General features: G+C 47.0%; 1 protein-coding gene across 2 annotated transcripts; it reads right to left on the reverse strand.

Annotated features, from left to right (window-relative positions):
• Positions 1–2,998: 2,998 nt before the first annotated feature.
• LOC117693650 (solute carrier family 22 member 13) lies at positions 2,999–20,028 on the reverse strand. Of its 2 annotated transcripts, XM_034484370.2 has the most exons (10): positions 15,583–20,028; positions 6,863–6,966; positions 6,473–6,627; positions 6,099–6,267; positions 5,805–5,925; positions 5,625–5,719; positions 5,193–5,407; positions 4,901–5,009; positions 4,302–4,517; positions 2,999–4,090 (listed from the first exon to the last, which is right to left on the reverse strand). In XM_034484370.2, exons 1-10 carry the CDS (start codon positions 15,958–15,960, stop codon positions 3,997–3,999), a joined length of 1,656 nt encoding a protein of 551 aa, XP_034340261.1. In that variant the 5' UTR covers positions 15,961–20,028; the 3' UTR covers positions 2,999–3,996. The 2 variants fall into 2 exon arrangements, with proteins under 2 accessions (XP_034340261.1, XP_076773456.1); XM_076917341.1 differs by lacking the exon at positions 4,302–4,517.
• Between the last annotated feature and the right edge of the window lie 2,760 nt (positions 20,029–22,788).

Here is a 22,788-nt window from a genome sequence, read left to right on the forward strand (position 1 = left end):
GCCAGCGAGCCCTGTCCCAGCCTCCTCTGGAGGCCAGAGGTCTGGGCTGACCACCTGGCACAGTGGACCGTTACTGGCTCCCTAGAGAGCTCTGAGGGTAGTAGCTGCTGCCAAAGGAACTGAAGTCTCTTGCTGCCATGAAAACATGGAGGCAAATGATACTTAGAGCCTTCACTGACCTGCATGAGGCCCAGGATCCTTGATCTAAGGAAATGGAGAACAGACAGAGGCTGACAAGGAAGGAGGTGTGCGGCAGAGGTCGTGGAATTACCTCTAGGTCACTAGATTTGCTGGTAGATAGCCTGAAGAGCTGACCCTTTGTGGCCCCTATTTCTGAAGCAAGGGGAGGAATGACTGGTTGGGAAGTGAGGATGTGAGACATGCAGAGTTGAGAGGATGAATGGCCACTAGGGGAGGGGCAAAGAAGCCCATGAGAGGCTGGGCTGCAAAGCAACCAGTGGAATTTTGTCCCTGAATTCACGGAAAAGTGAAATTGTACAGTGTGTGACTGTCTTGCAATTTGGGGTACAGAGACGGCACAGGAAGGTGCCTGAGCTCACCCACTACTGTAGCTTTTCTAGTTGGATACAACCAAACAGCACAAGAATTCAAGTGTGAGGTGCGGGTAACAGGACTATTCTGTCTCAATAGCAGTTGGAAGGACAGCTGCATCCTCTGATCTGAGAGATGGGAGAGACTGGGAGAAGAGTCAACAGAGCGGAGGGTCCCAGTGGAGCTAAGAACGCTACTGTAGAAAGTCTGCACTCCCTCCAGGTCATATAGTCTACCCTTTATCTGCCATGTCATGGTCTGTGGGGGTGAGGTCGTAACCAGAATTAGATCATATCTAAATATGGTCATCAGGGTGGAACCCTCCAGATGGAACTAGTGACCTTATAGCAAGAAGGAGAAAGAGGTTTATCTCCATTTGCACACACCAAGGGAGACCACATGAGAACCATGAGAGGTGGCCTTCCATACCAAGAGGTATAGAGACTACATAGAGATGCATATGGGGATATAGAAAGGCTCTTCACCAGAACCGGGCACCCTGGCACCCTAACCCCAGACTATCTGTCTGCTGATGCGGCACCCCAAGCAAACCGAGTCGGATAGAAAGAATGGTGCAAACTAATCAAAGTATTAGCATGTTAGCAGAGCTCAAATATGAATTCATCCCAAGAGTCTCATGAGTGAAATATTTGATACTGTCCTGGCAGCCCTATTTTAGAAGGTTCTGGAAACTTTAGGAGGTGGGACCTAGTTAAAGCAGGTCACTGGAGGCATGCCTTTGAAAGTTGTATATGGTCCCCAATCCATTCCTTACTTTCTTCCCTAACAATCAAGAGGCAGAGAACTTCTCCCACCAACACTTCCATAGCTATGACAGCCTGCTGAGGTGTGTGCTGGGCAGCTTCGAGTAAAACCTTTTGAAACCTTGCACTGAACTGCTCCCTCCTTCAAAGTTGCTTTGTCAGGGCTGAGGGGATGACTCAGCAGTTGGGAGATGTTGCTACCCTTCCAGAGTACCTCAGTTCCATTCTGGCACCGACTTTGGGCAGCTTACACGTGCCTGTGACTCTAGCTCAGGGGATCTGAGGCCCCCTTCTGGCCTATGCAGGTACAGCATGCGCATAGCAGCTAAACACACAAAGCCAATGTTGAGCTTGTCCTGTTGGTCGCTGGTCCACAGAAGTAACTAGAACAGATGCTGTAGTAAGAGAGTGAGTGGTCTGGATGAGATTTGCTCATCTTTCATTTATACGCCAGATGCTTCTGAAATTTGGGTAGGAAAGGATTCTCTCCAAAGGGTGACAGCAACTGGAATCGAAGGGGTGACCATGAGCCACTTAGAAAAGTTGTAGAAGAATGAGGAACATGATATGGAGGTATAGAGGTGGGACACAGAGAGAGAGAGAGAGACAGAGAGAGAGAGAGAGAGAGAGAGAGAGAGAGAGAGAGAGAGAGAGAACGCTTACCACAGATTTTGACAAGTGAAGGGACATGATAGCAGAGGAGCAGAGGGCCTTTACCCAGCTCCGCTGCTGTGAGAACTTTCACAACAGTGTGCAGAGACAGGGGACAGGGCTGTTCCAAGAAGGGCTGAGAGCATGGGGTGTCTATGGGCTTTGGTCACCAGTTCCAAGGACAGGTTTACGCCTGGGAGAGGAACTGGATGAGATAAGGAACAGGCCCCTGGGAGACATGTCGAAGTAGACAAACAGTAAATCGAGGCGTATGAGAACATCCTAGGGCTTGGACATAAAAGCCAAGAATTCAAGATGTGCCATCTGACTGCCAGACCTCTTTGCTTTTCCTGCCTAGACAGAGTTTGTGGTTAGAATGTGCCCTATGAAGCCACCCATTCTGTGCAAGTGTGTGGGTAGTGAGAATATTGAGAATTAAGCCCAGGGCCTCCCACATGCTGGGCAAAGCCACCTAGTGTAAAATGAAAAGGTTGGGGCCCAGTTTTTGGAGGATCCCTGTCCCTAGTGCTTGAGAGCTGAATGTTGCACCAACCCCAGCAAAGACAACCACAGCACTGAGTGGCAGGTCTCTGTGTACTGGCCATTCTCTGTTCAACAGCGCCCTCTAGGGGACAGGTGTGGACTGGCATATGCTAACCACCAAGTGTCATGCTCCCACCCACCCCACCACCACCCCCACCCCCACCCCCCGCAAGTAAAATTCCCTTTTATTGTGATCTACCATCCGTAACCCTGAGTGATCAACCCAGGGTGGCATCTCCTCTGGGCTCCCAGAAGTCTTAGCTTCTGAACTGCCAGTGAGCAAGCACTAAAGATAACCTGATGAACAGAATACGCCATAGGCACAGAAAACCTCTAAACAAGCCATGAGTGTGTCACAGTAGTGGAGCCAGCTCTTAACAGCCATCAAGTGCAGACTGCTGATGAGCCAGGGCATGCTGGGAAATAGCAAGCAACAGTAGCTAAGTGAAAGGAACCCCACCCCACCTCCCCCCCCTACTCCCCCCTTCTCATGCACTTGGGAAGCAGAGCACAGTGGGGTGGAGGAAGAGCTGACAAGTCCCCTCCCACTGCCAGCCTCACACAGGTGAGGCACAAAATGGCCACAGGTCAGGGAGAAAAGATCTTCTTTCTTAGCCTACCCCCACAGTTCCCTGGCTGGTGTCCTGCTCCTGAGTTGGAGTTCATTTTGCTTAGAAGCAGGTGGTTGTGTGTTGGGCCTTGGACGAGGTAACTCCATTTAACCTGTTAATTTCAGTCACGTAGGACAGGTAGAGGGCGTGATTAACAAGTCTCTACCTCCAGAGATTTAAATATTAATGAATTATCAAAAGGCCAGGGGCGTAGCTAATTAAGTTATTCCCTCCCCTTTCTCCCTTCCCTATAAGACTGGTCTCCCCTGGCCTTTGGCGGGGGAAGCGCACAACACCTGCATCCATTCACCATGTCATGAACAATAAAAGCTTTGGAAAACCGGACTCCACGTGTCCATGGTCTCTCCGCCTGATTCCCAGCTTTTGGAACCCTGGAACCTTGCCGATGCAGCCGCCGGCCCGCCCACCGACAGCTGCATGAATGTGGGATCTTCCGCTGGCGGCGCGGGAAGCCCTGGTGCCGGACCGCCCTGAGACTCTGTCGCCGGACTCCCTCCCTTCCCCCCGCCCGCAAGATTTCTGCCCCACAGTTGTGGTTTGGTTTTCTCTTTCTGTGGATGGAGTGAGTATTCCAGACAGGGGCCCAGCAAGGCCATGTTCCCAGAGAGACTGTCAGAGAAGACCAAGAACAATCCAAGCCCTGACTCAGCCATGGTACTGGGGTGCAGTTCGTGTATAAGAGGTGGCAAGAAGGAAGGGGTATGGTCCCCGGTGTTTCCACCAGGCTCTGCAGTGGGGGGAAGGGGGGACATGAACATGGCTGTTCTGATCACGTGTGCTACAGATGCTACTCAAACAAGAAGATAGTGTGGGCTGTCCTCTGCTTTGGATAGGCTGGCCCTTGGCAACCACAGTCAGAAGTATGAGCTGCTCATGACATCTGTCCTCACACTGGAAGTTCTTCCTGTAGCCTCCATGTCTTTTCTTTGGGCTGTTGTTTCGTGAGACCTGCAGGGAGCAAAAGTCAGTCAGTGGCTACCCAACACACAGCACATGATGGTTCTCTTAACATTCCCTGTTTAAAGTAGGGGAAGCCTGCTCTAAAGCCAGTCAGATATCTGTGGTGCCAAGGGGGAACCATGATTCCCGGAAGCAGACAGAGTAAAGGTGAAGGCTAGGAGGCCTGGACCGGGGGTGAGGCCAGCAAGACTATGCTCACCGTGTGGGGTGCCCCTGCTCCAGGTCCTGGAGGGTATCCTTCACGGACTGGCCCCGTGTCTCAGGCAGCAGAGCACACAGTAGGCCTGCACCAATGGGGAGGCTGCCAAAGATGAGCATGGGAAGCGCCTGGTGGTACTGCTCCAGTAGCATCACAAGGGGTGTGATGATGCCACTGACCCTGGCGAAGATGCTCACCAACCCCATGCCTGTTTGCCTGGGAAAAGCAACACAAGCTGAGGCTCTGCCCACTGATGGAGGATGCACTCACTCCACAGCTGTCAGGAACCAGGTCTCAGCCACCTTGGTCTGGCCAGGGAACAAGCTTCTTGGACTAGCCATAACCCTCTGTCTTCCCCACATCACTCAAGAGACCCAAACTCCCTTTCCACTTCAGAGTGCTCCTCTCCTGGGAGCACTCCCTGGTCATGTCAGGGCCTGCCTATGTCCACAAGTGACACCATGGTGAATGGCATTAGACTTCCTAGGCCCTGCAAGCAGCTCACTGGCTATCTGTGGACTGATGACAGAGGGGCAGAGGGACTGAGTGGTATTAGATCCCCAGGTCAAAGGACAAAAAGTCACCCCAGCAGCTCTTACCTGATGATGGTGGGGAGAAGCTCAGCCGTGTACACATAGGAAATAGTGAAGGCGGCAGATGAGGCAAACTTCCCCACCACGGCCAGCACAGTGACCACTGTGGGAAGATCTGGAGGAAGTGCAGGACAGTCACACAGAGAGAAGGACACCCATCACCTAAGCCTGCACACCTCCCTGTCTATTCAAATGCCTCACCCTCTATACCCACACCCTGGGGAAGCCCTTAGTACTGAAGGGGGTGGGGCAATGGCTCTAGCCATGGCAGGGAGGAAGAAGGGAAACAGCCAGGTACCTCCTGGGATGAAGATGATGATGATACACATGGTGCCAGCCAGAGTCAGGGCACAGAACTGGCTCCACTTGCGACCCAGCTTCTCCATCATGGGGATGCTGAGAAAGCGGGCAGGCACTTCCACTGCTCCAAATATTAGCTGTGTCAGGTAGATATTCAGACCAAAGTCCCCCACTTGGAGGCTGAGGCTATAGTACACCAGATTGTCCACAAACCTACAAAGTACCCAAGCATCCCTGTCACTGCTGGGTGTACATCAAGTCACACCCAAAGGAACATCCTGGCTTTTGAGTCCAGACCAAGAGACATGGGCCCACCTGAGGAGAAACCATCACAGTTAAAGTCTCTGTCCACCCCTCCAGTGACACACAGCAGAAAACAAGTGGCCCTCTGCATCTGTCCTAATGGAGGAACAAGGCCCTGGGCACTTACCAGACAGCTATGAGAATCAGAGTCACCTTCCTGAGGTGAGGGTGTCTGAAAAGATCCAAGGCATTCCCCGAGGGGCCTGTCTTCTCAGGGACCAGCTACAAGAAGGGCAGAGTGAGGGGCCAGGACACAGGCATGGAGATTGGCTTGAGCTGGGGTGGGCCTTCACCTGCTTACAGGTACCTGGTTTAGGAGCTCTGGGGAAAGTGGCCGGCCATTCACCAAGGCTGCCTTCTGGACAAGTTGTTTGGCCTCCTCTGTCCTTCCTTGAGACAGGAGCCACCGTGGAGATTCTGGCAGAACCCTGTCAACCACACATGGCCGTGATGCTGGGGTCTTGAGCTCTGTGCAGCCACCCAGAATTCCAGTGCACACTGAACCTCCCACCCAAGCCCTACAGGCTCCCTTCCCTGGGTCCTGCATCTTGCCACAGTGCTCTCAACTCGGGTGGCCTATCACTGGCAAGGGTCTCCTCACCAGAAATAGAAGACAAGCAGAAAGACGGGTGCAGTGCCTATTATCTGCAGAAGTCTCCAGTTTCGGACACCATAGGCCAGTCCTGTTAACACCATCAGCCCAATGGAAAAGTGAATCTGTGCCAGGACCATGGCTTGTGTTCTCCGGGATGGTCCAACCCATTCTGACACTGTGAAAACAAGACTCAGTCTGGATGGAATCTTCTCACTCCTCTTCTGGTGGTTTCCCAGATGCCAGCATGTCAGCGATGTGATTGGTCCCAGCACAGAGAATTTTGTTGGGGCCTTTTTCAGTGCAGTTGCCTGATACTATGCCCAGAGGTAATTTTGGGGCTCTGACTCTGAGGGAGAAGGCTCCTGGGCCCAGATACTCACTCAGGACATTGGTGCTTAGTAAAAATCCAGCGTTGGCAGCAGCCAAGGCAAAGTGTAGTGTCATGTAGAGCTCAAAGCTGGACACAAAGGCTGTGGCCATGCCTGAGATGCCTGACAGAAGCAGCTGCATTAGGAGGGAGGGTCTTCGGCCAATCCTGAGGTAATAGGGAGACAGGATTTGAAGTGAAGAGGCCTTCCCAGAACTGAATCAAGAGAGCCCCAGGCAAGCCTATTCTGGCCCTCTGTCAGAGTAGGAAGATAGGGTTTTCCCTGGGAGGCCCATCTGAAGGTAGGCAATAGGACTTATCCTGATGGCCACTGGTATGGCTCCAGGAGGATCACTGAACTAGCACTAGAAACCTAAAAGCATGCTGGACCAGCAGCACATACCAGTCACAAATGGGCCCAAAGACCAGGGCTCCAACGAGGAGTCCAGCCATGAATACTGACTGGGAGGTCCTCTTCAGATACTTCCGATCACACACCAGGTCAAACTGAGGAAGAAACATAACTCATGTTACAAGCAGGTTTGGGTCAACTTTACTATCTAACTCCCCCCACCCCACCCCACCCCTGCTTCACACAATACCAAGGCACCTCACTGAACATAGTGAGCACATGATAGTTCAAATCCAAACAGAAATATAGCAACCTTTGAATTCTGTCCGATATCACAACTTGTGTAAGAATTCACAATTTAACATAGGGTACAATTCTTTTCCTTCCAATGACATTAAATGACATTCAATTTACACAGCATCTTGTCACTTGCTTTGATGAAAGCCAAAAGTGAGGGTGGCAGTGTCAGAGGACCAAACGCTTGGGCAGCCCCTGAACCACAGACAACCTGTTGGTGTGTCTCATTCTCCTAAAGAACTACGTAGAATATTTTTTCTTTCTGTTCTTATTTTTCTGTTGTTATGATTTAAAAAAAAAAAAAAACAATGACTAAGAGCAGGCAGTGGTTTACACTTCCAGGTAACACACAGTCTATCACGGAGGGAAGTCGGGTAGGAGCTCAAGGTGGGAGCTTGAGGCAGGAATCCTGGAGAAAGCTAATTTCTAACCTACTATCACTGGCTCTTGCTCAGTCCAAGACTACCTGCCTGGGAATGGGTCTGCCCATCATGGGCTGGGCCCGCCCCCATCAATCTTCAGTCAAGACAATCTGGTAGATACAGCCGCAGGTTAATCTGATCCTCTTTCCTGGTCACTCTACGTTATGTCAAGTTGGCAATAAACTAGCCAGTACAGTGTGTATTGAAATCTTCATTTGTTTATTTTTAGGCAGGATGCCGTATTGCTCAGGCTTTACTCAAACTCACTTCATAGGCAGGATGACCTTGACCATCCCATCTTTCTGCCCTCTGTCTCCTGAGCGCTGGGATTATAGGCACATGGCACAGTGCCTAGCTCTGTGTATTAATGGTTAAAACAACTACTTGTTGGGGCCAGAATACCTACCATTAAACTATTTGGAGTTAATTACTTAATACATACAACTGCTGAAATTTTTTTTCTGGCATAGAGACCACCATGTAAAAGTATTGACACAGTAAGAATGTAAAATTTGGAAACTTCTGACAGAACTCTAAATAGCTGCTTTCTGACAAACAACCTGTTTCCTGTGTAAGCTACTCCGGCCTTCGCAAATTTTCACATATGGCTGCCCAGTTATCTTCCAATGCCCCCAGTTTGATTAGAATTCTAAAGAGTGCTGATATGTCCCTTTCAGTCAGGATAGGTACATATGTACACAAGGAGTGGGAAGAGGAATACAGATCCCCTAGGAAAGTGTCAACCCATCCAGAGACAGGCTGACCATACCTTGAGGAAATGCTTCCATGAGATCCAGCTGTAAGGCATTTTCTCAATTAGTGATCAAGGGGGGGAGGGCTCCTTGTGGGTGGTGCCATTCCTGGGCAGGTAGTCCTGGGTTCTATAAGAAGTCAATCAAGCTGAACAAGCCAGGGGAAGCAAGTCAGTAAGCAGCACCCGTCCATGGCCTCTACATCAGCTCCTGCCTCCACGTTCCTGCCCTGTATGAGTTCTAGTCCTGACTTCCTTTGGTGATGAACAGCAGTGTGGAAGTGTAAGCTGAATAAACCCTTTCCTCTCCAACTTGCTTCTTGGTCATGATGCTTTGTGCAGGAATACAAACCCTGACTAAGACACCAGGAGTACCAAGTAGAGAAGCATGTATACCATATACCCCTGCAGGCAGGTCCACTGATCCTCATCCTGCCAGGCTGTGGCCCCGAGTGGGAGTTCTGTGCCCTTGTGTGGATCAGCCCCTTCATCAATGCTTAGGGGAACCTGCCCTGTGAAGGCTCTTCCGGTGTCATAACTATACACTGTGTTCCAGCAAAGAGTGGGTTCCTGCCGGAGCGCTCATGTGAGGGACTAGGAGAAAGGTTTGCCACCACCATGCCTGGCTATTTCCCCCCTGTATTTAGGTTCACAAGTGTTGGCTTAGTAGACAATGTGTCACGATGTCGAAAGGTGAGAAATGCCTGCTAGATGTTTCTTGAGCCAATCAAGTTGACAATCAAAATTAACCATCCATGAAGCTGACGATGCTGACATGAGCTGCCCTTTGCCTTTTCATAATCAATACCTCAGACTGACCAAAGGCACCCGGGCTGGTTGGAAACCCTTGGTTTAAAGTCAGTTGGCAGTAGGTGGAGGTGAGATGCGTCTGTTGATACATCATGAAATTATGCATGAAATTAAACCAAGCGGAAGGCTAAGAGAATGTTTGCTGAAATGGGTTAACGAATAAACTAAAAGTTACACCTAGCCACTTGACCATCAGTTAAATAAACTTAGCAAGAAATTAACCAGTCCCAGAGTTACTGCACTCACACTTCCCAAGGACGACAGTTTGTTCCAAAGGACTTGCAGGACGTGAGGGACGGCCAACTAACTGCCTCTGAACGAAGCAAGGCAAGACACGAAGCTTAACTTGTGCTTCCCTGTTCTATACAGTTTGGGTTCTGTCTAGCAACCAGAGAATTGCTTCAGAGTCAGATATCACTTAAAAGGAATGCAAACAGATGGGGACCTGCTGCGGCCAGGCTCCACAGTCTGAGCTGAATAGCTTCGTGTGACCTTGAACCCGTTATAGCCAATTTGCTCGTGTCTTGGTCTCCATTCATGCAAAAATGGGAATAAAGTCAACTAGGCTGTGACCTGAAATGATCAGGTCATCTCTAACAGCTCAGGTCTACCTGCCTACAGGTGGTATTCTCCATTGTGGGCTGGGCCTTTTATATCAGGTAGTAATCAAAAAAGTGTCCCTACCAACATGTCCACAGGCCAATGTGACCTGGGCCGTCCCTCAATTGAGGATCCTTATTTCCAGATGACTCTCATTTGCATCATATTGATAACAAAGCTAGCAGGGGCTTTACCTCTTGTTGATCCAATGTGCAAATACATAGCCTGCTACGCTGTAACTTTCCTCTCATTTGTCCCCAGGATCTTACATCAACATCATAATGTAAAATGTACTACAACTTTAAAACTCCCACAATGTTTAAAATTTTCAGAGTTTTAAAAGGTCAATGTCTCTTTAAAAAAATCTAAAGTCTCTGAACCGTGGGCTCCGGTCAAATTAACAACAAAAACAAGTTATATATGTCCTTCCTCCCTGAATAGAAAAATAGAAATAATCTAACAAAGCCTAAATCAAACAGTGTACAGTGTCCACCATCTGTAACACACTGTGGGCTTCTGGGTTCCAAGTGGCTTGGGAAGTCCGGCTTCTCTGGCTCTACTGTCCAAAGCACACACAGCTAAGCTTGTAGGCTCAGGATGGCTCCCCACCCCATCCCCATCCCATCAGGATGGCTACACCCCAGCCACATACACTGCTGTCCTTGATGGTCATCCCATCCTCCTGGCACTCTCAATATTCTGAGGTATCCTCTGGAACTGAGTGTCCCTTCCCCAATGGCTTCTTTTGGTCTTTCTGTCAGGACTCCAAATGTACCTCACGGTGCAGAGCGTTAGCTTCTTTCCATGACTCCTTCAATCCTGGTGTCTCCAATGTACCTGAGGCTGACCTCTGAACTCTATTTAGGGATTTCAATACTGCCACATTGTTCCAGGCTTGAGCGGCTCCTTGTGAGCCCCTTAACCTTGCACCTCTTGTCCTTCAAAATCAGAAGCACACAGGAGACTCTTTACATGTTGCCAAGTTCAGCTACCAGCATGAGATGAACCCCCAGATCATAGCTTCTGTGTACTGACTCTGAGGAAACACTTTATAAAATATTTCACCTCATTGATGACGGTCTCTATTACTCTTAGATGCTTTTCAGTCCCAGATGACCAGCATCCATTTTCCCAGCAAAGCAAAGGTTTCATTTCTGTACATTCTCAATTCAACATATGAATAATCCAGTGCCAATAGGAAGCAATAGCTGCTTCCCTCTGCGCCTCCCAAGCCACGTGTCTACCATCTGTATTTCTCTTGGTATCCAAGATGCCACAGACAAGCACATAATTGCTTTTCACTTAAAGTCCCAACATCTTCCACAATCCCCAAAACAACATGCTTAGGTCCAGCACAACAAAAACTCTATCCTGGTATCGAATTCTGCTTTTCTGTGACCAGAAACAACTTGTGGAGGAAATGGTTAATTTGGCTTACAGATTACAGTCCATAATCAAGAACATCCAATGCAGACATCTAAAAGCAAGAACTGCAGCAGAGACTATGGAGAAACACTGACTGACTTGCTCCCAGGCTACCTTTCTTATAGAGCTGAAGTCAATCAGCCTAGGAAGGGTTTTTCACACAGAGGTCTGGGCCCTCTTGCATAAATAAGCAACCAAGAAAATGCCTCAGAGACAAGTCACCAGGCTCGTCTGATATAGACAATTCCTAAATAAAGGGGTCACTATTTCCAAGTGACCAGGACTTGGACCTGTAAACAAGCCGTTTTGAGCATGGCACCACTGTCTCCTAACATTTCTCATTTACTTTGTGTGTGTGCCTGTACATGTGTGCACATATGCATGTGCATGCCATAGCACACATATGGAGGTCAGAGAACAAGTTACTGGAGTCTGATCTCTTCATCTATCATGCGGGTTCCAGGAATTGAACTCAAGTCATCTGGCTTGGCAGCAGCGCCTTTACCTGCTGAGCCATCTTGATGGCCCTGTGCTGACTGTTTTTGGCATCTCTGCAGCCAAGAGTCATAGAATCTTGCATCTTCTGATACTCTAGGACAAGAAGGATTGTGGTGGCTGAGAACCTACAGACAGGCATATTTCAATGATTGCTTTGTGCTCACTCAAAACTAAAGAAATGGGGGGGGGAGGAATCAAACACTGTCAAACTGTTTTCTTGTCTGTGAGGACCCAGATTGATCTTAGGGATGACCCTGTGGCTGAGAAGTGTGTTAAGAAGACACAGAAGGCCATCATCATATCACAGACTCCTCAAAAGCTGGCCCTTGCCCAAATAGTGTTACGCCCTCGGAGACTGGAGACTGTTCTGAGGCCCATGAAAAGGCCCGGCGTGTCTATCTGTCACAAGCAGGTGTCAATGCTCTGGAACCTGCAGGGTAAACAAAGAGTTTCTGGTGGGTGCTGTCCTTTAAGAATGCATGCCGGGCTGGTGAGATGGCTCAGCAGTTAAGAGCACTGATTGCTCTTCCAGAGGTTATGAGTTCAAATCCCAGCAACCACATGGTGGCTCACAACCATCCATAATGAGATATGATGCGCTCTTATGGGTGTCTGAAGACAGCTACAGTGTACTTACATTAAAAAAAAAAAAAGAATGTGTGCCATTTTGACCGCGCCTTTTTGGTCCAGCCATGAACAGATCCAGTGCTTTATGGACTCTTAGAGTAATCACTCTCATCCTGCCCCTCTTGCCCAAGAGGTTCTGTGTGGCTACCTTTTAAGGAGATATGCTGACTATTTGCTGTCAGAGAAAGAAGTTAACATCTAACTTCTTTCACTGATAAATGAAAAAGATTGAACTTTTATAACTTTTTTGAACTTTTATAACTGCCAAATGTGGGCTGGCAAGAGAGCTCAGGGTAAAGACGTTAGCCACCAAACTTGAAGACCTGAGTTCAATCCTCAGGACTCACACAGTAGAAGGATAGACCTGGCTTCTTCAAGCGGTTATCTCATCACACACATGCTTCAACTACCCCCAAAACACCCCAACACACAAGCACATGCACACACACTCACATCCCAGCAACCTCGTGGCAGTTCAAAACTTCCTGTAACTCCAGCTCCAGCACAGACTTGGACACCCTCTTTCTGGCCTCTACAGGCACCAGGCATGAAAGTAGGCAAAACACCCATACACATAAAATAATAACAGCTTAAAAACAAAAATATACCAAACTGATTGAGCTCATAATCTCAGCGACTGTCCCCTTTCCATTGTCGTATGTGTGTAGTGTAGAGTCGGAACCTGACAGTGAGGATGTTGTGTTTCCAGAGCCCAGCTGAAGGCTGGGGAAACTGAGGAATGGTGCTGTGAGACTATGTGCTTTCTAGCCATGGGAATGTAGGCCTGCTGCCTGAAGGGGCTGCTGGTTAGTGTGGACAGAGGGAACTCTAACACCATGAAACCAGTCAGGGAAACCCCAGATGTCATGGAGAAGGCTCTGGCACCCATACAGGGTTTTCTGGTATCACAGAAATCATGTTGGAATTGTGTGATGCCTCTTCCTGAGCATTCAAGAGCTTGTTGCAGTTTTTCAGCTTATAAAAAGATGATCAGATGATCTTTCCCTCGTTCCCCAAATTCCAATTCTTACTATTCACTTGTGTTAAACTGAGGCTTTCTCTCTTGTCAGTTGTTTAATATATACATTGTTATCAAGAGAATTAAAAGGACAAAGAAAGGTCCAACTCCTTGCAAACTTCCCATCCAGTCTGTGCCCATGACTCTGCCTTCTCTGAGGCTCTGAGACACACACGGGCTGCCTGTGGTCAGCCTGTCTTCTGATCTTGTCTGCAAAGGACTCCTTACTCTCTGTCAACATTCTGGGGAGCCTTCTAGTGCCACCAGCATTGATTACTACCTCTTCAAGAAGGTAGATGCAACGGTTAGGTCTCAGAGTCCATTCATCCTGTACTTCTGTACTAAGGGACTCAAATCTTCCATGACCATTGGGATCCTGGAAGAAGAAAAATGGGGCACCACTCTCCTTTGACTGTGCCCACACCATCTGGGCTGGACAAAACTGCATAGTAGGCCAGCACATACTGTGGACAGGGCTTCCTTAGAACAGGTTTGGAGCAATCTAGAAGGTTCAGTGGACTGCCGTTTGGCCAGGTGGGCAGAGCAATTCTGTGTAATTATAAATGTGTTTCAAACATGTGAGGGGTAATCAGGGTTAGAAACTACCACAGGGAATTGTGGAGAGGCCTAGAGCAGAGGTTCTCAACCTGTGGGTTTCAATCCCTTTAAGGGTTAAATGATCTTCTCACAGGGGTTGCATAGCAGATATTTACATTGCAATTCAAAAAGTAGCAAGATTACAGTTATGGAATATCAATAAATACAACTTTATAGTTGGGGGTCACCATAACATGAGGAACCATATTAAAGGGTTGCAGCATCAGGAAAGTTGAGAACCACTGGTCTTGAGTCTTCCAGGCTAGGTAGGAATTCAGCTAATAGATTCAGTGATTAGAAGTATCCTTAAGCAGCTTAGCTCCATGGGGTGAGGGGGAGGGTGGAGAGTCCCAGGCAGGAACACACCATCAGACTTGGAAGGACTATAGTCCCATCCAAAAAAGTGAATGTTTCACTTTAGTTAAAACACTTTCTCCAAAGCCATCTAAGGATGAATTTTTTTTTTTTTTATTCTGTTTGTTGGGGAGGAAAGTGAATGTTTAATCTGTGGGGTTGAGATCTGCAACCAAAAACATGATGAGAATACAGAGCCCCCTCCAGAGCCCACTCCCTCAGGTCTCTGGACTCTCAAGATGTGCTCCTCTGCTGACAAGAAGGGGAGGGCTTGACCAGGGGATCCAGCAAGTATGCCTGGCTCTGTGACTAGCTTCCTATACTGCCTGGGCTAAGACATCTCCTCCAATTATGTCTCAGCCCGACACAGGATGCTTCCAAGGACCCCTGGGACTCTGGTTGCGGAAGAGAAAAAATGATTTATCTGCTTGAATTTCTAAGAGAATGGAGCTAATAGAAGCCAATGTTTGGTTATCCACACAAGAATCATGGGTTCCGAAGTCTCTGGAATCCTAGAAGCCAGTAGAAAGAGACGTAGACAGAGGCTGGGAAGTAGGAAGCTACCTGGGATGCACAGGAAGGCAGAGGGGTGGATGGGGATGGAGGGGACATTAGACAGGAGGAGAGCATTAGGCATCTGATCAAGGGGCTTACAAGTCTTTGGAATAGGTTAGCTTACAGCCAGGAAGACTTGCAGGAAAGGCAAGACTCTGACAGATAAAGGGGCTGGGGAATAATGGGTAAGTGGGGGCAGATAGAAAGGCAAGTGGCTGGCCATGTGGCATAAGCTTTCTACATGGGTAGTGTGGACCCTAAACAAGTACTTTACCCATGGAGTCATGTCCAACCTCTCGTCAATTTTTACTCGTGTGTTATTTTCTAGAGCATTAAACAAATAGATAGCAATAACAGCAAGAGGTTATGAACCATTGCACACTTCCTATCTGTGGCCCAGGCCCCTTCTTTAATACAGCAGAGGTGGGTTCAGCTCCCAGAAAGACTGTCTACTGCCTGCAGCCAGGCTTCCTTCTGTTTTCCTTCTCTGTAAAGGGTTTCCTCTTCTCTGTCAACAGTTTATGGGTATCTTGGTGCCACCAGGTCCACAAAAGGACAGATGAAAAAGAAACATTGATGGACAGCAAGCAAAGCAGACATAGAAAATGAAAACGAGAGACAGGCCAACAGAGGGCAAAGAGAAACACAGGATGACCCGAAAAGGAGGACACAGGCAAAAGACAGCTATACACAAGCATACAGGCAACAGTAGCTACATACAAGCATACAGGCAGAGCAACAGAGGGCGATCCAAGGCACAAGGTCAGACAGAGGAACAGACCACATAAGTGGGCACACAGACAGCAGACCATCCTACCTCATTCTTTAGGGACTGAGGCCTATTCTCAGGATAGTCCCAGCCTGAGTCACAGGCCTGTGTCTCATTGTAGCGGTGGCTCAGGATGTCTTCCAGGCTGGCACTGTCAGGAGGTGGCCGGAACATGAGGCAGGACTCAGGCTGGCCTGCCGTGTCGTTGGGTATGCTTACAGCCAGCTGCTCAGCAGCACTTAGGTTGAAAGTGTGGTTCTTAACCCAGGACACTGAACAGTGGTGAGCCTCATCAAGGACCATGAAAACCTGGCCAAACACGAAGAATGCAGACAGGAAGTGGGGGATGCCCATCAGGATGGTCACCCGCATCTGAAAGCGACCAAAGTCACCCACTTCAGCCATGACCTGTGCAAACTGAGCCATGTCTGCTTCTCACTCCTGAGTCTAGGAATACTAGGCAGGTCTGAAACCTGGCTTTGAAGCACTTGTTGCTCTGGGCTGTGGTGACATCTACATTAATGTTTAATCTAGCCTTGCTAAGGTCTACCTAACAAATCTCTGCTACTAGCTGTGCCATAGTTTGACACTGGAATGTACCCCCACTAAGGTCTCATCTGTTGAAGACTGGGTGCCCACCTGGTAGTACTATTGAGAGGCAGTGCAACCTGGAGGAGGTGGGGCCGACCTGGAGGAAGTGGATGATTTGAAGGCATGCCTTTGGAGGAACTATTACAGGCCCCATCTTTATCCTGTGCTTCCAGAACACCAGGAGGGTGGCAGCCTTGCCCCAACATACTTCTGTCATACTGTCCAGTCTCATTACAAGACCACAGAAAAACAAAACAAAACAAACAAAACAGAACCTAGTGACCTGAACCTAAACCAAAATAAATCTTTTCCCTTTAAGTTCTTGCTGTTGACTATGGTGTTACAGCACAGAAAGCTTACTAGCACCAAAAACTGGCATTAAGAACTAGATTAAAGGGCTGGAGAGATGACTCAGAAGTTAAGAACACTGGCTCTTCTTCCAGAGCAACCACATGGTGGCTCACAGCCATCTGTAATAGGATCCAATGTCCTCTTCTGGTGTGTCGAAGAACCACAATGTACACACATACATAAAATAAATAAATCTTAAAAAAATAATAATAAAAGAACCAGATTAAAGAGGAAATGTAAGGATTCTTTGGAAAGTTGGTTGGATGGTGTTTTGCTGGGGCAAACACATTAAAGTGGACACAGGTGTGAAAAGCTCAGGCAGACTCTTTGAAGGGACATTTGCTTAAGCAGACACAGGAGAAAAATGTTCTGCTAAAGCAAGCACATCAAAGGACACATGATGAAGGATTCTTTGCTAACAACATGCATGCATTGGTCTGCCTTGCAATGTGTAGTTGAGAGAGACTCCAAAGAGAGAAACGCACTGAAAAACTACTGGTAGTGTACTGCAGTTTCTTGTCGAGTCCGAGGACTTAGGCTGACTGGATGCACATGCTGAGGCAAGGCATGTGGAGGCCATGTGATGTTTGGAGGGTAGAAATGGGACTCCACTGAGTGGAGTCAGAGCTTGGCTTGCTGGTACAGCTAGCTGTGCAATGCTTATGGGTCTTGAAGACCTCTCTGATCTTCCCTTTTCTGAGAGAGGTACAGCTGAGAACTTCTCCTGGGGTCTCTCCAGGTCCCTCCTGCTCACTCGAGCCAAGGCTGAAGCCTAGCTGTCTCTGCTAGGTCATGCCACCCACTGCTGTTGCTAACCCGGCTCTACTGAACTGGACTGCTGGTATCCATGAAGTGTTTGAGAGTGGATTGAGCTGCCGCTGTTAACCTGTGAACTGACAACACAGCCTATTTCCTGACAACACAGATGGGGGAGTTACTCCAAAGAACCATGCTAAACAGGTCCACTTCCCCTGTATCCTTTCTTTGCCACTACCTCTGGTGGGTGGTGGGCTACAAGGGAGGTTAAAGCATTTAAGAACCATTATTTTTTTTTAAAAAAGGTTTGAAAAAATTAAAGTTACATAGGATGCTTGTTGTTTGGAACGAATTGGTTGCGGACGGTGGGAAGGTTTGTCTTTTTGCAAGCAGAGCTTCATGATTTCATGAGTGATTCTGGCCGAGTACCAAAGACCAGAATGCTGACAGGAATACTGAGGAAGGGTTGTGCTCATGAGTTCCTGATAGAAAAGGAGATTTAGAAACCAGACTAGAATGTATCCATGGGACATTCTAGAAAACAAGTAAAAACTTGTCTATATTTAATCTGTTCTGTGACTTTGTGATGTTGTATCCAAAATGATGGACAAATTGGTAGAGATTTCACGGCAGTGCATATCCAGGCAGTGGCATAGATATTGCTGGCTGCTCTCAGGTAGTTTTACTGTGAGAACTTAGAATAAAAACTGAAGTGTAAAGATTTGAAAGCATTCGACAGTAAAGGAGACCATTTAACATTGGTCTTTAAACCTTTCAGTTACTGATCCGTGCCATTAAGGAAAGCCAAGTTTATTCCATTGGAACAACAAGATGTCTTGACAACAGCTTAAGAATTGGCCCCTCACACTCCATGCTCAAAGGTGGAAATCTGTAAACTCAAGTTAGAGGCTTTGCCTTAAGAAAGTGAGTGCTAGGATGTCCTGCACATGCAGAGCAACCTAAGGAAATGCTTTGTTGTATTCAGATACTGAAGACATGAACGGTTACTTCAGCCACAGTAAAAGGAGGACCAGCTACCTCTCTACTGGTGTCAGGTCTTGCAATCATCTAGATGGTGCTGATTTTGTAGTGATACAGAATTATGGGATCACTGAGGGTCAAGGAAAGTCTGTGAGGCCAGACTATGTGTTTGGGGGTTGAAGTCTGTTCAGGTAGCTGTTGAACAAGCAGTGACTTAAACCATGAGGATGATGCCAAGGCTATAATGGAGACCCCAGGGATGGCCAGAACACGAAATGCCAAGGAAAGCCACACACACTGAGCAGATTCACCCCAGAGCAGTGGCCAGGTGGGATGGAGTCAGCAAGGCTGTCCAAATCCTTTAGTTCGTTCACACATCATACCATCATGTGCCCCACAGAGTGAACATGCAATCCCACCACTCAGGTACAAAGGCTTCTTTTCCCACATGGTCACTAGTATCTCTTGTGATTTCTTTTAATAGCTGTTCTGACTGCAACGAAACAATCACAATGTAGTTTTGGTTTAATTTCCTCATGGCTAAAGATACTGGATGTTTCTGCATGTGTTTATTAATCATCTTTATTTTTCTTTTAAGAAACGTCTCATTTGCCCACTCATTACTCTCTTGGGGAAGAGAGGTTGTTTTTTAGTTCTTTACATGTTGTGAACAACCATTCTCTGTTCAATGCACACACAGCACAGACTTTTTCCATTCTGTAGTCTGTTCTACAGATGATTTCTTTTGTTATACAGCTTTTAAAGGGCAAACAATCCCATTTGTCAAATCTTGAAATCACTTTTTGTAGTGGTGGAGTCCTTCTGGGAAATACCTTGCCTGGGATCTTGAAGTATTTTCTCTGCATTTTCCTTAATAATTCTATGGCTTGGGTCTTTAATCTACTTCCAATTTCATACAGAGAAGGATTTATTCGTTTTTTCAGCACCCACTGGTTGAAGAGACTTTCTTCTAATGTAGGTTTTGGGCACTGAAGTCAAGAATCATGTGGCTTTGGCTGCATGGGTTTATCTCCGGGTTCTCTTTTACATCAGTTTACACATGATACTTCCTGCTTTGCTCTTTCTGCTTACAAATGCATTAGCTAATCAGGGCCATTTGTGCTTCCATATGAATTTAAGGCTTTTAAAAATCTGTGAAAAATGACATTCAACTATGAATTGATTTCAGTAATAAATCTATTTTTCAAAATATTAATCCTGCAATCCATAAGCATGTGGCATCTTTCTATCTTCTAGTATCTTCTTCATTTCTTCCTTTCTTACTTTTCATTGTAGTGGTGTTTCTTTACTAAGCGTGTGTAAGCATGTGTGTGTTTCTTTGATTCTCCTGTCTTCTCAGTAGAAAAGCTATCGGACTTTATTTTGCTTTTGCTTGAAAGAACTCAAGACTTGCGAGACTTGATAGAACTCGGGACTCACAGCACAGCAGGGTCATGATAGTCTCACAAGGGGTTGGATTTCTAGACCCTTTTGCTTTTAATATCAAGTCAGGGAATCCAAGATTAGAATCTGAGAGGATTAGCATAGAGTGAGCTACAAAATCATTCACTGCTGTATGTATTTATATTGCTAGAAATAATCCCTAGGGCCTCATGCATGCTAGCTGTTAGGCTAGAGGTTTTGGGACAAAGGCCAAGATGGCATGGGCCAGGAGTCCCTGCTTTTTCTCTTCTGACCAGTTTACAAAAGACCTAAAACACTGGACAAAGCCAGCTCCTAGCTCTAGATTCCAAAGGGACCACCAGGCCTGAGAGCACACTATAGAGCCTTACTCACTCTGTACTTCTTCATCAAGTCACCACTCCCTCCCCCTCCCCTTTAGGAAGCCCCCACCCCGGCCAGGAGTGGGACTTGGCTGACCTCCTGATGTGAGACTGGCCAACTCACCCAAATAAACCTGCCTTTTACTTTAAAGGCAGCTCAACTGGATTTACTGCATTGGTGGAGAAGCCAATCACTAAGCTATCTTACTTACTATTGCTGTGAAGGCACGCCATAATCAAAGCAATTCCTAAAAAAGAAAATATTAATTGAGGGCTTGCTCACAGTTTCAGAAAAATAGTCCACTGTCATCATGACAAGAAGCATAGTGGCAGACAGCCAGGCATGGGGCTGAGTGTTTACATACTGATCTATAGTTAGGCAGACATGTGCATGTACGTACACACACACACACACACACACACAAACACACACACAGAAAGGGGGGTGGAACAGAGAGACAGAGACATGGGACTGGCATATTCTTTTGAAAACTCAAAGCCTAGTAAAGTACTTCTTCCAACAAGGCCACACTTCCCTAATCCTTCTCAAACAGTTCCACTCCCTAGTAACTAAATATTTGAGTATGATGTCCTCTGGGGCCATTCTCATTCAAACCAACATTATTAGGTAGAATGTCCATTATAAAAGAGTAAATCTGTGATCTGGATTGCAGAACTCCTGTCTTAGTTTGGGTTTCTGTTGCTGTGAAAAGACAGCATGACCAAGGCAACTTTTTAAAAAAAGATTTATTTGTTTATTATGTACTCTGTCACTGTCTTCAAACACACCAGAAGAGGGCATGGTTCCTATTATAGACTGCTTTAAGCCACCATGTGGTTGCTAGGGATTGAACTCAGACCCTCAGGAAGAGCAGCCATTGCTATTAACTGCTGAGCCATCTCTCCAGCCCCGACCAAGGCAACTCTTATAAAGGACATTTAATTGGGGCTGGCTTACAGGTTCAGAGGTTCAGTCCATTTCCAAGCGGGAAGCATAGCAGCATCCAGGTAGGCACCACACCCTGTGTTTGAGATCTGAATCCTGTACCAGCTTCAACTATGGCAACCATGATACTGAGCAGCAGGCCCACTGCTCCCATGTCCCCCGAGTACCGGCTATTCCCTGTTCAATAGCTGAGAACAGGTATACTTACCATATGCTAGCCAAATCTTCCCTTATAAAGTCCCTCTGTTGTGCTCATCAAACAGAGACAAGAGCATTACTTCCCTAGAGAGATGTGAGTAAACACCTATTCACACCACAGACCCACCATACCTAGAACAGAGAAATGATCTACCCAAATCCTCCTTGATAAACTTAGGAGTTCACTTGGCTTACTGACCAGATATGCATAAAGGGTTACGACGGTGTGGATAACCTTCAACGTTTGTAAAATGAAAAGTCCAACCCCAGTTGAGTGATAACCTAAAAGCTGTATAAACCAAGACTCTGCAGGTGTGACCCTTTACGCTTCTGTATTCTCTAGGACCTGCCAAGACCACATAGGAAATTAGCATGAAAGAAAGACAAATTGGAGGTTGTAATCTCAGGTCAGGGTTGGATGACCCTCCCCCAACTCTTTTTATTTGACAATGTTAATGCAGCCTATCTTGGGATGGTCTCACACTGGGAATCAGAGCTGCTCTGATTTCAATGTAGAAGTAGCTATGTCATACCTGGTGGAAATGATTTACAACACAGGTCTGTGTATCTGGCATGACCTTCGATTAACTATGATGAAGACACCGTTACCTGATAACAGATAAGGACCTGGGTAACTTGTAAATATACTCTATTGCCTTGGGCAGCCCCACCCATTCCGTGAAACCTCTCATTTGGGCTGTCGCCTGTGTCTACTGCTTGCTTCTGTGGATAACTTCCAATATCCTGGCGTCTCCACTGAAACTCAGGTTTCATTTTCACATGGATTTGTAATGGCCCCAAAGCCACTTTGTAGGGAATATAAACCCTCACATGCTTCTTGGCCTCAGCAAATTTCTGGACCCTTTCTGCCACCTTCTGTGGCCCATCACTTATATCTTTTGTGCTGACAAAACCAGTACCATGTAGATTGGAGGTTCTCAACCTGTGGGTCATGACCCTTTTGGGGACTGGACAAATCTTTCACAGGATCCCACATCCAATACCCTGCATATCAGATTTTTACAATCCATAACAGTAGCAAAATTATACTTACGAAGTAAAAACAAAGTAACTTTATGTTTGGGGGGGCTCACACAGCATGAGGAACTGTATTAAAGGGTCCCAGAATTAGGAAGGTTAAGGACCACTGATGCTGTGAAGTCCTTGAGATGTTGCCTGGTTGCCTTGGATGACAGCTGCAGTTTGCAGTCTAGTTTCTGAATGAGGGGATTCTTTCAGAACCATTCTTGGTTCAGGCTCTTCCTTTGAATAAATGAGCTATTTTCACAAATTCTAATCTTTCGTAGGTCAGGACTTATCTTTAAGGAAAGCCTTTCTACTATCTCAGTGAAGAGAGGGTTTCTTTTTGATGGTGCTAATTCCTCTAACAACTGATTATCGTGCTTGGTCTGTACTTTATCTGCAACTTCAAATTGCTCACACTGCATTCCCAACAAGGTTCACTTGTTTCTTATCTTTGTGCTCTCTCACACTGTGGATCTAAATACATAAGCAATAGCCCTATCACAGCCTGCAGAGTGTACTATCTGGATTCTCTGTAAGAAAACAAACAACCTCGATGTTTTGAATCTGGCTTCACTCAATTTCTTACAGAATAGAATGCAGCCTAATTCTGTGCCACAATAT

Source organism: Arvicanthis niloticus, chromosome 21 (genome assembly GCF_011762505.2).
Source record: "Arvicanthis niloticus isolate mArvNil1 chromosome 21, mArvNil1.pat.X, whole genome shotgun sequence".
NCBI lineage: Eukaryota > Metazoa > Chordata > Mammalia > Rodentia > Muridae > Arvicanthis > Arvicanthis niloticus.

Coding starts and splice junctions, on each gene's coding strand:
- LOC117693650 (XM_034484370.2), bottom strand. CDS start 15,960: ATGGCTCAGTTTGCACAGGTCATGGCTGAAGTGGGTGACTTTGGTCGC. Junction 6,268..6,472: donor ACTAAGCACCAATGTCCTGA/GTGAGTATCTGG, acceptor TTGTTTTCACAG/TGTCAGAATGGGTTGGACCA. Junction 4,091..4,301: donor GAGCAGGGGCACCCCACACG/GTGAGCATAGTC, acceptor TGCTCCCTGCAG/GTCTCACGAAACAACAGCCC.